At 40.0% G+C, this 17,523-nt stretch overlaps 1 protein-coding gene across 1 annotated transcript; it reads right to left on the bottom strand.

Moving 5' to 3' along the window:
• Positions 1 to 99: 99 nt before the first annotated feature.
• Positions 100 to 13,838, bottom strand: camkva (CaM kinase-like vesicle-associated a). The gene is made up of 11 exons (XM_077528521.1): positions 13,446 to 13,838; positions 6,436 to 6,562; positions 6,229 to 6,360; positions 5,486 to 5,560; positions 5,280 to 5,418; positions 5,061 to 5,181; positions 4,909 to 4,984; positions 4,125 to 4,261; positions 3,983 to 4,061; positions 3,424 to 3,511; positions 100 to 2,483 (listed from the first exon to the last, which is right to left on the bottom strand). Exons 2-11 carry the CDS (start codon positions 6,528 to 6,530, stop codon positions 2,211 to 2,213), a joined length of 1,215 nt encoding a protein of 404 aa, XP_077384647.1. The 5' UTR covers positions 6,531 to 6,562; positions 13,446 to 13,838; the 3' UTR covers positions 100 to 2,210.
• Between the last annotated feature and the right edge of the window lie 3,685 nt (positions 13,839 to 17,523).

Genomic DNA, 17,523 nt, shown 5'->3' with positions numbered 1-17,523 from the left:
CTATCTATCTATCTATCTATCTAATCTATCGTAGCTAGCCTGCCTATCATCCATCAATCATGAAAAGATGAGTGAATTTAACATGACAAACAGCCAGACCAATATTGCTAATTTTATTGTTTTATAAGCGTTGTAGCAATTTGCTAACTCTGCTAAATGTTGCTAAGTACACAAAAAAAGCAACTACATAATGCAGATAATACAGATACAGCATCAGGAATGAATAAGCAGTACTTTACCACGATCGACAACACAAGATCAACAAAACGGCTAAAACAATACTTCACATAAAATCTTAGTCTTAAACTGCATTAGTACAAAGAAGAATTGGGGGCACACAATAAAGAAAGAAAAAAAATGCTTACACTCCAATATTAAAGTCGTAGTCTTAGGAGAATTAAGTTGAATTTTTCGAGGAAAAAGAAGTTGAATACCGGCATTTTCGAGATTAAAGTTGGAACATGAGAGTAAAATGTTATGTTTTCGATACTTACACGATAAATTCACATATTTTTATATTTAAGTACTGTAGTATATTTTATAAAATCCTGATTTTAAAATAATAAAATCATATATTTAGAGGAGAAAAGTCTGATAGTTTTGAGATCATATGATAGTTATGCTTTTATAATGGGAAATTAAGACAGGATATCAGTTGACTGATACGCCTTTAATAAATACTCTATTCTTATATTGATGTACCATAATATAGTAGGCCTACTGAGTATTGTATTTCATTTCATGGTAATATGGCGTTATTTGAAAAAAAAAAAAAATCCCATTAAAAAACATTATTAAACTTTAATTTTGAATTAATCTAAAAATATACAACTGTCTCAGAAAATATAAATTTTTCCTCTCAAAACCAAACATTTCTAGATGAAAAATATATGACTTTATTCTCATAAAATAACATAACAAAAACAAAAACAACCACACATTTTGCCTCGATATATACTACTGTGTACCACTTTCCCCCCCAAAAAAATATACAACTACTCATATAAAATTATTACTTAAATCTCAGGAAAATACTACTCTGGACAAATTGTATGACTTAATCTAAAAGAATATAAAACACCTTTCCTTGAAAATACACTATGTAATTTTATTCTTGTAAGATTAAGACGTTAATCTTGCGGCATATTTTTTTTTCTTTCCCTTTTCTGGGTGGCCCCAATGACATTGGTAAAATGGAGGGCATACAGTATTTATTTGTGAAGCGGTCTAAAAGACTCTAAAAAAGAAGAGCAAGTGAAGCAGCTAAAACATTTCAAAGAAATAATAAATAGGCCATTTTAATGGAGCTGTTTCTTCTGAAACGTTTCTTTACTGCAAAGAATATTAAGGCACTTTAACAAAAAAAAAGTGTGTGTGGGGGGGGGGGGGGGGGGGGCTTGCTGTCATTTGTGTGTGAAGTTAATTTGTGTGTGAGAGTTATGCAGTATTTCTCATGGTCAGACACAAGTGAATAGGGGATATACGGATAGTGAAAACTGTGTTATTGGCTGTATTACTTTATGTGTTGTTCTATTAAGTGTATTTCTGGACACATAACTGTTCCGTGTTCCAGCCTCGAGGCCAACAATGCCACCAAACAAGTGTCTGATTGTTATTCCAAAGACATATTAGGATCATTTTAATTGAGATAACTAATCAGGTGATATCATATTTTCAGAAACATGATTGACAGATTTTAACAATCGTACTATTATTTGCATTAGGTTTCTATTGAAAAAAACAAAACAAAACAAAAACAAAACAACTCTACGGCATGAATCCAGATCTGAAGCTTACCACTAGCCATTGGTTTGAAACAAGTACACACTATTTACATATACATACAGTCAGTTGATGACTAAAGATGAAATTGATTTCACTAAATCCCATTTTGCATTTGTACAGTTAGTCAGGGGGGGGGGGGCACAACTGAGGAGCTACTTTGAACTAACTACATGTTGTTGTTTTTTTGTTTTTGTTTTTTTTAAAGGGACCTGCACACAAAGTAACAAGAGAGGTGAATACTACAGAACAATCAGTACAGTAGGCAAAATTGATGAAATACATAACATAGGATAACTCAGGGATAGTTGGACAACACAAACATCACAAGGTTATGCCAACCATATTGACTGAACTGCTCATGTGTTTGTTAGTCATCAGGAACCGTCTTCTTCTGTGTGCATGTTAATTCCCGCTCCTTCTTTTCTTTAGAGAACATCACCATTGCACCGTTCCTCTGGCTTCTCCTCTACTCTGGCTGTACTTGGCTGAGGATCCACGGGAGTGGCGGGAGTCTGTGTGTCAGGAGCGTTTGCGCTAAGAGCTGCCTTTAGGCTGGCGGCGAGGCCAAGGCCACCGCCGGCCGCGACCGGAGCAGCAGCAGTGCCTGCGGGTGCTCCGGCATCGGCTCCGGAAGCTCCTGAATCCCCTTGCTCGGATGCCCGGAGTCTCTTCATCAGGGTGGTGACTCTGACAGCTTTCTGTGAGTAATCAAACATATGGACATGGATGTCTAAACCTCCCTGCCATTATTGAGCCAAAGTACATATTTCATATGGGAAAAATTTCACAGTCTAACAAATTCCACCAGAAGCACTGACCTGCATTTACACCCTAACTCTAACATTTGTTCAATGAAATTTTATTACTTTCCCCATTTTATTACTAATTCCCAAAGGTCTATATGCACTGGATTTTGTAGTATTTCTCTTGGCTGACGCAGTTTCAGTATGTGTATGTTCGCTTTTTTTTTTTTTTGTCCATTCAAATTTCAACCTGTATGTGCTGCCATGTCAATTTAATCTGTAAGAATCATTTGTGCTGGCCTTGTAATTTAAAATATATTCACAAGATGCGGAATGTTTTTTGTTTTGTTTTTTAACCCAAAAATGTCATCGTGTTGATCTCATTTTCCATCTTTTCTCTGCGTTTCTATTAGTGTTAAATTAAAAAGTAAAATATACTGTAACTTTAAATAAGGTAAATATTTGTCCACTGTACTGAGGACTCGGGTTCGAGTCCAGGCTCTGGCTTCCTGGGTGGAGTTTGCATGCTCTCCCCGTGCCTGCATGGGTCTTCTCCGGGTACTCCGGTCTCCTCCCACATTCCAAAGACATGCATGGCAGGTTAATTGGGTGCTCCGAATTGTCCCTAGGTGTGCTTGTGAGTGTGGATGGTTGTTCGTCTCTGTGTGCCCTGAGATTGACTGGTGACCAGTTCATGGTGTACCCTGCCTACTACCCAAAGCCAGCTAAGATAGGCTCCAGCACCCCCTGCGACCCTCGTGAGGAATAAGCGGTCAGGAAAATGAATGGATGGATTTGTCCACTGTCATGTTTACAAGAGTTTTCATACCTTGAAAAATCTCCTTTTATTTTACATTCAGAGCAGAAATCAGCCCTAAAATATAGGAATTTATACCTTCCACTTGGCTTTTGCAAAGTTCTTTTCTATTTGTGCGCAAACACCATCTTTGATGTTCTTATCCGAAGCAGCATTCCCAGAAATCCTGTGGAAAGACAACACATCTTAAGCGAGGTATACACATATAACACACGATAATAGGGCTTAATGTGAGCTCTTTTCCTCTTTTTTGATCAAAGTCAACAAAGGCTCGATTGTCAGATCAGTCAGTGTAAATGATTTTCTAATGGAGGGGGTGAGGGTGGGTTAAGAGTGTTTTTTCTTCCAGAAATGTTAAATCTTTTCGGTATGTACTTCTCCAGGAGCATAGTGATTGTAGTAAGTGTCAAATTTTGCCCAATCTTTGACCTTTTAAAGAGGTCACATTTTAAATTCATTTACATGAATTATGTAATTACTTTTCTCGCCTAATCACTTGATTAGGAAATATTGGCCTTTTTCTTAACTTTTCTAACCTAATGATGTGACATTAATGTATCATCAACATGGCAACATAGCATATTCTTTCCTGACTCTGGAAATCCATGCTTTTTTAGAAAACAGTATTTCATCATACCATTCATGGGCAATAGCCTCCTGTGCAGTCAATCGCTGGTCTTGGTCCACCTCCATCAAAGACGCCACTAAGGTTTTGGCTGAAAAGACAACGAACAGTGAACTATTGATAGCTCTACGCTAAACCGACTGGAATGGCTTACCGGAATCGGAAATATCGTCCCAGTATGGCGAGTCAAATTCGTAGTCCCCCGACAAAATCTTGAGGAAGAGGTTCTTGTCCCGACTGTCGGGGTCATCTTCGTCGGTGTCATCGTAAAAAGGAGGGTTCCCTGACAAGCTATTGAGTCAGCAAAAATACCACAGTTTAGGTTTATTATTATTCTTTACCGAACATGGAGGGGAATAAACAAACAAGAATCACTTTCTGTTTCAGCACTGGTGTTGAGGAATTGTGGGAATGCTGAAGCATTTCCACATATGTTATTGTGATTTTTATTCTCCACACTTTTTTGCCGCTTAACAACTCCCACATAATACTTCCAATTTACACATTACTTACAGTATTTGCTAAATATCACGTTTAATATAAACTTTTCCCCATTCATTTTCAATGGGACAGACATTGAAATTTCTCCAAGTGTCACTTTCCATGCCCACTTCCGTACATATAACTTACCATCATTACCAGGTTTCTGATACTGTTTGGTGGCACAGTTGGTAAAAGTGCATTGTCCAGTAATCAGGAGGGCATAATTTCACAATTTATCTCTCAATTTACTTCCTAAGCATTCTACATGCATTCAAATCTGAGCATTCAGTTAGCGTTCAGCTTTCAGCATTACCACACAATTTCTCCAGAAATTGCACTTAGTCTAGTAATGTTATTGTTTTGACTAGACAAATGTTTGATTGTTATGCTACAAATGCATAGACAACAGGAGTTTACACACCTGACCAAATTCCAAAGTAATCAGTGGTACTTACAGTATGTACATGATGACCCCTATCGCCCAACAATCCACAGGTCTTCCATATCTCTGCCTTCCAACAACCTCAGGAGCTGAAAGTAAGAAAAAGAAGCTCTGATAGCTTTCCATAGTTTTTTAATGATGTTCTGCGTGTCAAACTTGACCCACCAAGATACTCCGGAGTCCCGCACGGATCCTTAATGTGTCTGTTTTCCAGTTTTGCCAGTTGGAAGTCACTGATAACAATTTTGGAGTGTTTCAAGCGATTGAAGTACACGAGATTCTCCAGCTGTGTGAGGAGTGCAAGCATTTCGTAAATAGACCGAGCTGGAATTGATGTCACAAAGTGTTCCTTACTCATCACTTGGTGTCAGTAGCACGTCGTACCTTTAGATTTCTGTGGACGATATTCAGAGAGTGCAGGTATGCTACGGCCTCCAGCACCTGTCTCATCACATTGCTGGTGTCCCTCTCTGAGTAGTAGCCCTGATCTAAGATCCAGTCAAATACCTCCCGGCCTGTTGCGCTGCAGAATAGAAACTTACTGATGAGAAAAACTCATTGCGGCATTTTCGCAAGGTGAACGTACTTACAGTTCCAGGAAGATAAAGTACTCTTTCTTTGTTTCAAAAGCATCAACCAGCTGGAGGATATTGTGATGTTTTATCCTGTGAAAGTGGAAAGTGGAATAAATGAAGGGATAGACACAAAAATGGGACTAACAACATGAATTTTGTACAGGGGTAATGTCAGTGGATGATGTCATTAAAATTGTTTCAGACTTGTTAGCACATCCGCCTCACAGTTCTAACATTTTGTGTTTGAATCTTGCCTCCGGCCTTCCTATGTGAACTTTTCATGTTTTTCCGTTAATTCCGGCTTTCTCCCACATTCCAAAAACATGCATATTCGGTTAGTTGAATCCATCTATCTGATCTATTAGATTAGATAATCTGGTCCCTAATTGATGAATTGCACCCTAACCAATATACAGTACAACAAACATTATCCATCATATATTATGATACATATGTTGTACAGATTATTTTGCCCACTTGGGGGCAGCAGAAGCATTATTAGGACAATTATTGTTTAATACATGACTTACTTTATGTGAATACAGTAATTGCTTCACAATCCCACTGTCACATAGTGACACAGATGAAAAATGTTAACTTAGCAAAAGTCACTACTCAATGGAGGGAGGCACTTGGGGTAATGATCTCAAGTATTGTATAAACTCTCTGTAAATTCTGCCTTGTCATCCGTTTCTACAGTATTTAAAAAAAAATGTCTGAAAATGTCTTCATGAGTCTTATAGCTGAGTTCCACTTACATCTTTAGGATCATTATTTCATTCTTGGCTGCTTTCCTCACGTTCCTGCCATCTTTTTTGTTGAACTTTTTGCAGGTGTACATTTTCAGCGTGTTCCTATCCTTCGCTCGAAACATCTCGCAAAACTCCTCTCTGCAAAAGAAAAAGGGCTTCATATTTTTTTGTTGGGTAACATTCTCTCTTAATTGCGTGAGCTGCCTGACTTACGACTTAACGACTTGTCCCAGGTCATATTTGTCGGTGACTTCAGCGGGATTGTTGTAATCCTTCTTCTCCCCGAGCGTCAGGCAACCAAATGGCATGGCAGCTCCTGCCCTAGCCAGGGAATCCTTTGCTGTACAAAAAGAACAGGGACAAGGAAAATTAAATTATTATTATTATTTTTTTAACCTTAAACCGCTGGATGGTCTTGGCCACTGTACCACAGCTCAATTTTAATCTAGGCCGTCTTTATGTAGAGTAACAGGTTTTTTTTGTTTTTGTTTTTTTTTTAGTTTTTTTTTTTTTTCTTAGTTTTTTTAGTTTTTTTTTTTTTCAGATCTTCAGAGCGTTCCTTGCCATGAGGTGGAATTTTCAGTGAACAGTATGAGAGAGTGTGAGAGCTGTAATACCACATTTGACAGACCTGCTCCCTATTAACACCGGAGACCTTGTAACACGAATGAGTCACATGACATTGGGGACAAAAACTGACTAACTGTGCTCAATTTGGACAGTTTCACTAAGGGGTGTACTCACTTTTGTTGCCAGCAGCATAGTTGTTACATTTTTAGTTATTTTGAGAGAGCAGTCCGTTTACAAGCTGTACACGAACTACTTTCCTTTATACTGTAGTTATTTTTTTTAAATATTTTTTTATATTTTTTTTATAGTGTTGCCCCATGAAAACTAATTAACTAATTCACTCACAGCCATTTTCACTGAAGCAACCCCCTTCGTTCCCGTCTGTTTTACTGGATTTTGACTGATTTTGCAAGGTCCACAGAATATTGTGTTCGATTGCTATAAAAACATGGAACCTACCAAAAGAAAGATTCGTCTGTCTTCTTTCATCAGGAAAAAAATGTATATTTTCTATCTGTTTCCGTTTTGCAGAAATTAGCATTAGAATATAGCTAAGTTTCATCATTATTCACATTTCTGTTTAGAATTGTGGGGAAACCGCTTGTTTTCAACATGGCCCTGGTTGATCTCTTATACTCTGCTGCTACCCGCTGGCCGTTTTTTTTTTTTTACCCGTTCACTGCAGTTGAGAGGCTGCCAAAGCCTTCTGTATGCTCTAGCATAAAAAACATAAATAACATATAAATACGTCTTTGGGACAATTAAAACATTTAGAATATAACATATTTATACGTTTTTGGGAGCAAATTAGTCAAATATCTGCATAAATGTGAGTAATGTACTCACTTTTGTGAGTTACTGTACATTTTCAGCTGGATATATACACCTGCAGCAATTAGTTTTCGGTCAAGTCGAGAACATCATGATCATCATCACCATCATAAATCTATGCCACTCCAAGAGATCTCTTAATACTTTTGTTGAATAAAAAACAATACCATTAAAATAAAATTACATAAACGTCAAAAAGCCAGGCTAAGATCATCTCTTTTAGTTCTGTACCACAATATCATTATTATTCTCTCTGTTTTTTACTGCAAAATGTTTCTTCACTTGACCCTCATTTCTTTCGTCTATTGAGACCTTTTTTTTTTTTTTCTTAATGTACGGTATACACAGGCATGTTTACAAAGATGGCCACAGTACCTACAGTATACACTCACTGGCAGCCTTTTGTGGCCATACTATGTATTCATATGCAAACAAAAATTTTCGTGCTCACTGCTCAGTTTTTGAGTGATATTGCAGACACGTTGATTCAATTGTGCATGTGTGTCTAATATCGTAGCCGTCGAGTCTATGGCGTTAAAACTAATTGCTGGTCCATGTTTTTACTCTACTCTCCAAAGACAATCCAGGCTACCACGCCAATCTAAATATTGTATGCTTTTATGGTAAACAGGCACTTTCTTGGCAAGCGCCGCAGTAGAAACAGCAGCCAGCAGAGAAGAGTGGGAGTCAAAAGAGAAATCCGACTGAGCTCGCTGCTGTCTGGAGCCTCAGTCGAGACCCCACCAAAAAGCAAACGATTGCTCATGGCTGTAAAAGCGCCGTCATATATTATGTTTTCTTCTGAAAATACATTTTGGGGAATGAAAATGCGAGGAGGATTGGCAAAGCAGCTTGCTTTAATACTCTTTATTGCTTCCAAGCAGGATCAGAGTCATTGGAGGGTCCGCAAGGGGGCTCATTACTGAGACTGATATCTCTGCAGATATGCTTTATTCTGTATTGTGGAGCAGATAAAACCTTTATTAGTTTCAGTATGTTTGAATTTATAATCAGAGTTTGGTCTATACCGCTACGAATTACAGTCATAATATCAAGCAAATTGTTAAATGAATACCTATAAATAGAGCTGTCTATTGACTCAATTATTGTAGTGCTGAATGAAAGTGGTTGTGTGATAGTGGTTTGTAATGTATCGTATTTCCTGAAATCGTTCCCACAGGCTTTTATTTATTCGCTTGCAGATTACCAGGCCTCTATTTAAAGGCGGTAGACTGACAATGGGGCCCAATTTGAGCATCTTCACAGGCCCGATTGTCAGATGTCTTTGAAAAACTATCCTGAGAGAATATTTTGTGGCTAAAGGGGTCCAAGTCTAGGCAGTTTGAAAACCACTGCAACTGGCTAAATTCTCTCTTTTTCTTTTTCTTTTTCTTTTTCTTTCTTTCTTTCTTTCTTTCTTTCTTTCTTTCTTTCTTTCTTTCTTTCTTTCTTTCTTTCTTTCTTTCTTTGCAGCCCAATTGGTAGGAAGAAGTCAGAAAGAAAAAGACAATATTAGTGTTATTAAATAGTCTCACTTAGTAACAACTTAGAGCAGGATGGTCGTGTTGACTTTTGTTTCACCCTTAGCTCCAGTTTGTCAGTAATCTGTGGTTGCCAATGCCTCAAAGGTTATTCCTGTTTATGCAGCACCAATCCTTCACAGCGCACCAGGCGCACATCATCGCTGAGAATAAAGTGCAGCTGAGCATCAGCCCAGAGTAGCTGAAGGGGGTAAAGCCTCCTCGACTTTCAAATACAGCCGAGACAGGTTGACGGGGCTGTTTGTGTTCCAGATGTACTGTATATATACCCAAGTAAAGAAAAGCTTTCCTTGGGGTGGGTATGAGTAGACAAGAGCTACTCAAAACACCGAGCTCCGCATTTGCTCAAAAATAATGCGAGTCGTCTTTGTCCTCAAGGGGAGGACTTTGTGTTCACTTCTAGTCTAAAGGATTGTCTGAGTAGTATGCTTTCGTCTTATAATATAACACCCCAGTGCCACCGTTAATGTTTTGTGTTTGCCTACCTCCTAAATCCATCCATCTGTGCTGTGATAAATTATTTATTTTAATAATATGTGCCTTGTTTCTTAGCAGTGAATTAGTCATTGTCGCTTATCTGGTTATGCCAATTATTCTAACTCAGCTCCTTGTCGGGCAAGCGGCACACTTCATCCTGGACTGGTCGCCAGCTAATCACAGGCACATAAAGACACCGACAGCCATCCCCACTTGCATTCATATGTGACTGAGTGGCAACTGAACCCACACTTTCCTGCAAAGTCACAAAATGAAGACAGAAAAGTATACCGCTAGACTATTATCCAGCCGTCAATTTTCTTAATTTAACCGCTTACTCCTCACAAGGGTCACGGGGGTGCTGGAGCCTATCCCAGCAGGCTTCGGGCAGTACACCCTGAACTGGTTGCCAGCCAATCGCAGGGCACACGGAGACGAACAACCACTCACACTCACGAGCACACCTAGGGACAATTCAGAGCGCCCAATTAACCTGCCAAGCATGTCTTTGGAATGTGGGAGGAGACCGGAGTACCCGGAGAAGACCCACTCAGGCACGGGGAGAACATGCAAACTCCACCCAGGAAGGCCGAAGCCTGGACTTGATCTTGCGTCCTCAGCACTGGGAGCCGGACGTGCTAACCAGTTATCCACCGTGCCGCCCATTGGACTATTAGTGAACAGCAAAAATGATTGAGACAATAGTTCCACATTCATGAGACAATACACATTTCCACATAAGTCTACTCCACAGTTCTTCAGTTTAGGGTTCAATTTTCATCCCCGATCTTACTCGCCTTTTAAGGCATCTAAATGTGATTGGATGATCAAGTTGGGGGTGGGGCCTGTGCAACTGAAGCCCGAGGGAGAGTAGTTAGTTAGTGGGTGGGTCTGTTTGGGGGCACAAAGTTCGCTGATTGACTGGGGGGAACAAACCAATGACCTCATCGATTAGACAAAGTTACCCCGACTATCACACCTTATGTGAAATAAACAAAACAACTGAAATTAGCTCAATCCCTTTCTAAAAGCCATATGGCATGGGCTCCAGCTCACCAGCGACCTCCTAAATGACAAGCGCTAGAAACATCTCTTGAATTCAACATAATGTGCATGCGCAACCGTATCGTGATTAATCATCAGTTCCTACGCTACGAGGCTACCACCAAATGCTTTCACCCAGCTCGCAGATAAAGGCAGCTCTCCTTGACAAAGACGACGGCAGAGACCATGTAATGCTGACTCAAGACGTCTTTTATCTGTGCCTTTTGGGCACGATCTGAATAAAGAGCTCTTCATTAATGCTTCGGAATTCACTCGCAGCAATTGTGGAAACCCTTCAGGCGGGAATGACAAAGTCGTTTCCCCAGAAGCAACCAAAACTTAGCTTGCTATTATTGTCTAACAAGTAAGTGTCAAGTTAAATTAGATACTTGTCAAGGGTATATGATGAAAAGTTTTGAATAGGTTGTATGCAAACAGTTGGATTCCTGGAGTGCCTGCCCGCACCCGAAGTGTTACACTACCATGTAAATGTCACGTTATCTGACTAGTTCCAAAATCCAGAGCCAATATGAATTGCGACGTAACAGTGCAGTTAATTTACATATTACTACCCTGCACAGAGTTTCGCTGGCAATGGCGGGTGGGTGAATATCTGACATTTTCAAGCAACATGAAAACATGATATGCCAAAACCGAATGCTAAGCAGAACTACACCTTTGGAAGAACGGAATAACTTTAGTCAACAGAGGTAACTTCATACAGGGGGTCCTCGGTTTACGACGGTTCCGACATCTATGGTTTTGAGTCTACGTATACAGTGCAATAACTTTTTTTGTGCAAAGGCGGAAAAAACAGACAGTAAAAGTGGGCTGCATCGGCAATAGGCAATTTTACTGTCTTTGTTTTTGTTTTGCTCTGCTCGCCATTGGCCCACCAGTAATAGGGGTAGATCGACGACTCATTTGCATGAGACAAAACAGGCTAATTTCACTGATGCTACAAAGTGAATGTGGAAAGTGTACTATAATTCTTAATCTTTCGGGTATTTTTCATAAAAGAATGCCACAAATATGATTTCAAGACATTCTTGAAATTGTGAAAAATAATGCACAATTTCTCACCTTGAAGTGATTGGAATTACAATTAGAGTAAATATTCACAAGACACTCCGTTTTGAGTTAAGAGTTGTAGCTTTTCACTCCCAATACACTTCCTCCTTGTTTATGAGCTTTAAAAACACATCATGATGTTGTTGTATGCTCATGTTTGTTGGTTGCGTGGCAGCATGCCAGAGCAGCGGATTTCGCCAAAGTGGCACCTCTTCAAAGGCTTGCCGATACAGGACAGATGCTCTTTGTTGTGTTTGAGCCAGACTGCGAAGAATGTGCTTCATTTAGCCTTCATTTATGATACGGACGTCAATTGTGACAACTAACATACCCTCTGCGACCGTACGATCAATGAGAGGGTGTCGGTTTTAGCAACGAAAACACAGACGAGGACGCGAATCGGCCCCTTTGACGACCATTCATGTCTTCTTCTGTTATCTGACCAGCTTCTCTCTGATGTTGTTTAGTTGCCATGGTAACCGAGCGCTACAGTATGCGGCTGCGCTGCTGTCGATACAGCATCGTGCTGATCATCGCTGCTTGATGGGACTGAAAACTGCGGCTCTCCGACGTGAGCGTTTACGTAACGGCAAAACAATGAGGAGGCCTGGCAACTTTACAGCCAGTGACTGGTGTTGAATGTCCATGCTGAATTTTGAGAGATTAGGCCAAATGAGGAAATCAGTTTTGCCTGCGTGGAGATGTGAAATACAGGAACCAGTGATGTAAATATGAATGAGACACATTTGGTTACCCATTCATCATTTTTTTAAAAGCATTTGACCTGGTTGGTTGGGTGGGTCATGGGCAGGCTGCAGTCAATCCCAGTTAACTTTTGATGAGAGAAGTGGGGCTCACCCTGTACTGATTGCCAATCAATCACAGAGAAAATCCATTTAGTCATTGTTTTATTGCACTTGCAAACGTAAGTGTGGCGGCTAACTGGAGTCTTATTCCATCTGATTTTGGTGACTTGTTGACATTAATCAGATAGCCCTTATCCTCGCGGTCAAGGGCGATCAGGAGCCGATCTAAGCAGAGTTTTGGCGAGAGAAGTGGGTTACACCCTGGATTGGTTGCCAGCCAATCGCAGGGTACTTATAGACAAACAACCATTGACACTCAAATTCACACCTACGGACAATTTTGAGTCTTGAATGAACCTAACATGATTTTTTTTTGTCTTTTTTGATGGGGGAGGAAGCTGGATTACTCAGAGTAAACCCACACAAGCACGGGAAGAACATGAAAACTTGAGATTCGAACCCAGAACATCAGAACGGTGAAGCAGATGTGCTAACCACTAAAGCTGATCATTATTTAATAAATGCATGACTGATTTTGTATTGATGCACAATGCAGTATCAACTTGCTCTCTCTCTCTCTCGCTCCCCATCCCTAATTGTGCAGCCCCGCGGGGTGCACAATGACTTCTCGGGTGCGAAAGGATGACTAGTCATGATGACAATCTCGGGGACACTGTGAGGCTGTGAACACTTTAAGCCGAGAAGCAGCTTGCCTCCGCGTGGAGTTTGGGCAAAGTCTCGGGCTAAAAATGAAGCCAGATGGGCAAAGTAAGGAGCACCATTTGTACTTTTACACAGAAATGACACTGATGCTCCAAGTAATACACAAGCTGATGGTCTTCAAATGTCCATGTGTTTGCACAAAAGATGCTCATGGACTTACCTCCAAAGAAGTGAATCGGTTATGTAAGAAGTATCCAACCCTCTCTGGTTTTCTTTATTTCCCGGCACGACTTTTGAGTCCACTTTTGACCACTCGACCGCTCCGATTTGGCAGACTTCCTCGCAACAATTCCAACAGGTCAATTTGCTCTCAGGAGCGAGCACGTGTAGCAGCGAGCTCAGCTGTGAGGCGGGGAATGAGGAAGGAGGACGGGGTGGTGCGCGCGCGCGCAGGACGCACGACTGCTGCGTGCGTCAGAGGCGCCGCGTTCGTCCTCGCATCATCATCATGAATGAAAACAAGTTCGAGGGGTCCTCGGTTTACGACGGAGTCTAGTTTTAGATTAGAGCACAGTCTCAAGCAAGGGATTTTGGGTTCGAATCTCCTGCGTGCAGTTGGAACTCCGGCATCCTCCCCCATTCTGAAACAGTTTCCCCGCGTGTTTGCGTGGGTTTTCTCTGCTTCGGCTTCCTCCCACATTCCAAAACATGCATGTCAGGTTCATGGAAGACACTAAATTATCCATAGGTGTGCATGTGACTGGTTGCTTGTCTGTATCTACCCTGTAATTGACTGGCCATAAGTGCTAACTAAACACTACATTCTAGAGATGTAACGATATCCAAACATCACAATACGATATTGTCACGATATGAAGATCACAATACGATAATTATTACGATATTGTGGCGAGGTTGGCGATACAAAAAAGTCACAATATGTATTGTAAAAAAAAAAAGAAAAAAAAAAGAAAAAAAGAGCTCATCCTAAAAAAACAACAACAACTACATTGTGCTTTTGTACATTACAGCAATGCATATAAACAACCTACAATCTTTAATAACACTTAATATTGAGGCACTTGCTAATTAAAACACACGTTCAGTTCCTCCACATATTGACTTGGTTCAAAAGCATATAACGTTCCCCATCATCTGACCATTAGCATTGATATTAAACACATAAGGGCCAAAATATATCTTGTGAAAATTAAACTGCACTAAAAAAGCTAGCCACCAGAGGGTGCTAGAACTGCACAAATGGAAATCAACCTGACTTTTTTTTTTTTTTTTTACAGATGCGCTGCTTTTAATATCATGACATGACAAAATATCCACTGAAAAAAAAAGTTGTTTAAATTTACTTAAATGTGACACTTGTTTTCTGAAGCCCTAAGCAACTGCGATGTCATCTTCAGTCGACAGCAAGTGACAAAATGGCCGCCCCCTGAGATGGATAAACCGGGTTGATTTTGCTGCTTAATTCATATTTTACAATTTAAATATTAATCAGAATGCTGTGTTTTGACAAGTGGGAACTGCATCCAACATATTATTGTAAATAAAGAAATTAATGAAGAAATAAATTAGGTGTGAATGTGACCACCTGTTCAGTCGTGACCCTAATGAGGATACGCGTCATAGAAAATGGATGGACGATAAATATCTGCAGGGATTTTTAGGGGGTAGGCAGACACTTAAGCTCTGGTTTATGTAACACAAGTGTACCTGTATCTGTCCTACAATGAGTAATGCTGCTAAAAGGGCTGTATGCATTACAGGTAAAACAGCACTGGGAGAGTAGTGGAGCATCTTTAACCTGCTCTCTACCCATCTGCAAATCCACCTACTCTCCATTTTCTAGCTGCTAGTGCATTCATGGACCATCCGTGCTTGCTATATTCATCCGTATAACAAGTGCAAGATGGAATCCCTCATGTCAGCCTTAATGTTATAGAAGGTTGAGTTTATAACCCCCCATATGGCAGGTAGGAGTCAATCACTGCGTTAGCTGTCAAATCTATCTTCTTTAGGGTATTTTAGGAAGTAAATGCACCTGGAATTGAAAATAAACACACTTTCCTGCCAAAAGAAAAGAAAATCAAGACTCGGGAGTAGTGTATTGTTTGAGATATAAAGATTCAGGGAGCTCCATGTTAACTCATTTACTCCCAATAATGTATAAATAAGTTTTTTTAATGTTCTAAGTGTCCCAAAGACGTATTTATACGTTTTTTTGTGTGTGTTTTTTTAATGCTAGAGCATACAGAAGGCTTTGATGCAGCCTCTCAACTGCAAAGAACGGTTGCAGAAATGGTAGTTATTACACAAACGGCCAGCAGGTGGCAGCAGAGCAAAGGAGATCAACCAGGGCCATCTAGAAAAAAAGCTCAATTGCTTACAATTTTAAATAGATTCGTGAAAACTGATGAAACTTAGCTCTCTTCTAATGCTAATTGCTGCCAAACGGAAACAGATAGAAACATACTTTTTTTTTTTTTCCTGATGAAAGAAGAGACTTTAATCTTTCTTTTGATAGGTTCCATGCTTTTATAGCAAAAGAACACAATGTTCTGTGGGCCTTGCAAAATCAGTCAAAATCCAGTAAAACAGCCGGGAGCGAACGGGATTGCTTCTGTGAAAATGGCTGGGAGTGAATGAGTTAAGAACAGCATCTATAGACTAAAAAAAACTATCACACATGAGCAACTCGCTTCAGTGTCATGGAGGAGCTCATTATGATAGATTTCTTTTGGATTGTGCAAAACAAGTTCCAGCAATTGACTACTTCCTCTCATTCGGTGATTACCTTCCAGTAACTGTACTTGGACGAGCGGGACACGGCCACTAATGTGTGATTTATGTCACCATAGCAACAGCAAGGGACTTGGCTATTGTTTGACACTAATTGTGCACTCACAAAACAGCCTGTTCAGTAATTAAAAAAATAAGAATTCAGTCCATCCGTATGAGTTGATGATGGTGGCGTGTTCCGAGTAAATTGTCACGCATTGTGTGAGGCGATCGTTAACACGCATGTCATTACGGAACTCGGAAGTCAATTTTCTTTCTCTACATTTCTATACTCACACATGTAAAAGATGAGTCAATGTATAGTTCAACTTAGTTGTCATGGCAACCGAAAGTATGCGAGCAGCTCCGCAATGGAAACCACTGAAGAGCTCAATGTTTTATTCTCACAAGCATCAGCGAAAGACCTTGACAGCGTCTTCTTTTTTTTTCTCCAGCAGTGGATTTTTTCTGTTTTTGCTTTTATTATTTATTTTGGGGGAAATATGAAACCAGTCTTAAAGGAAACTGCAGGCTGAATGATGGAGCGGATATGGCAAAGGTTTTTGAATGGACAAATCCACGAAGCAAGCAGATACAAATGCATCATTCTAATGAGACAAAGTAAAGAAATTTTAATTACAACAAAGAAAGACTAATTAGTAATTATGCTTAGTTTTCATAAGTACAACAAAAGAGAGAGAGCGTTATTGTACTGCATCAATTTTTGAGCTGATTTAATAGTGAATAGTAGTTACCTAATTTAGCAACAGAAAGTTGTCAAATAGTAGAATCAGCTCAGAGGATGGTGCACTACTGCAGTTGCACCACTGCAATTTGTACCACATGCACAAAAAAAAAAAAAAAAAAAAGTGCAAGCAGCAATAAATGAGCTTTCGCACCCAATTTTTTATGGACAAATATGGAAATGATCAGCAATCTTGGACGCCAAGCTCTGCTCACTTTAGATGGCGTCGGCAAAAATCCTTTGCAAATTAGCGGTGCCCATCTGTCTACACACCTGAGTTCGATTGGGGCTCAATTAGGTGAATTCCCTCGTAGGAGTGTGTCAAAGTACAAGCCCTGGAATTCACCCCAAATGGCTGTTTCAAACCAACATGGCCGACTTCCTGTTAAGTTTTATTCGATTGCTCCTTGAGACTTTGATGTGTGTCCTGTTATGATGGACATGTCCACCTAATTTGTGGTGACAGGTTAATTTTTTTTTTTCTAACTTTCAAGTAGACAATTATGAGTGTTGCCATGTTCCGGACACTCTTATATACTGTACGCTACATGTTCTTTTTCACCAGAATATACATATTTTTATTTATTTATTTTTCAAGTTTTGGGGCATTGTGGGGCCACCATTCATCATAACAAAAATAAAGATAAGCTTTGAACACACTCGAGGGGCGGTGTGGCTCAGAGGTTGTAGGTTCGATCCCATGCCATTGTGACCACGTCGAAGTATCCTTGAGCAAGATACTGAACCCCCATTTGCTCCT

Source organism: Festucalex cinctus, chromosome 8 (assembly GCF_051991245.1).
Source record: "Festucalex cinctus isolate MCC-2025b chromosome 8, RoL_Fcin_1.0, whole genome shotgun sequence".
In the NCBI taxonomy this organism is placed as follows: domain Eukaryota; kingdom Metazoa; phylum Chordata; class Actinopteri; order Syngnathiformes; family Syngnathidae; genus Festucalex; species Festucalex cinctus.
Note: the sequence above shows the minus strand (reverse complement) of the source record. Positions and strands in the feature narration are given on the sequence as shown.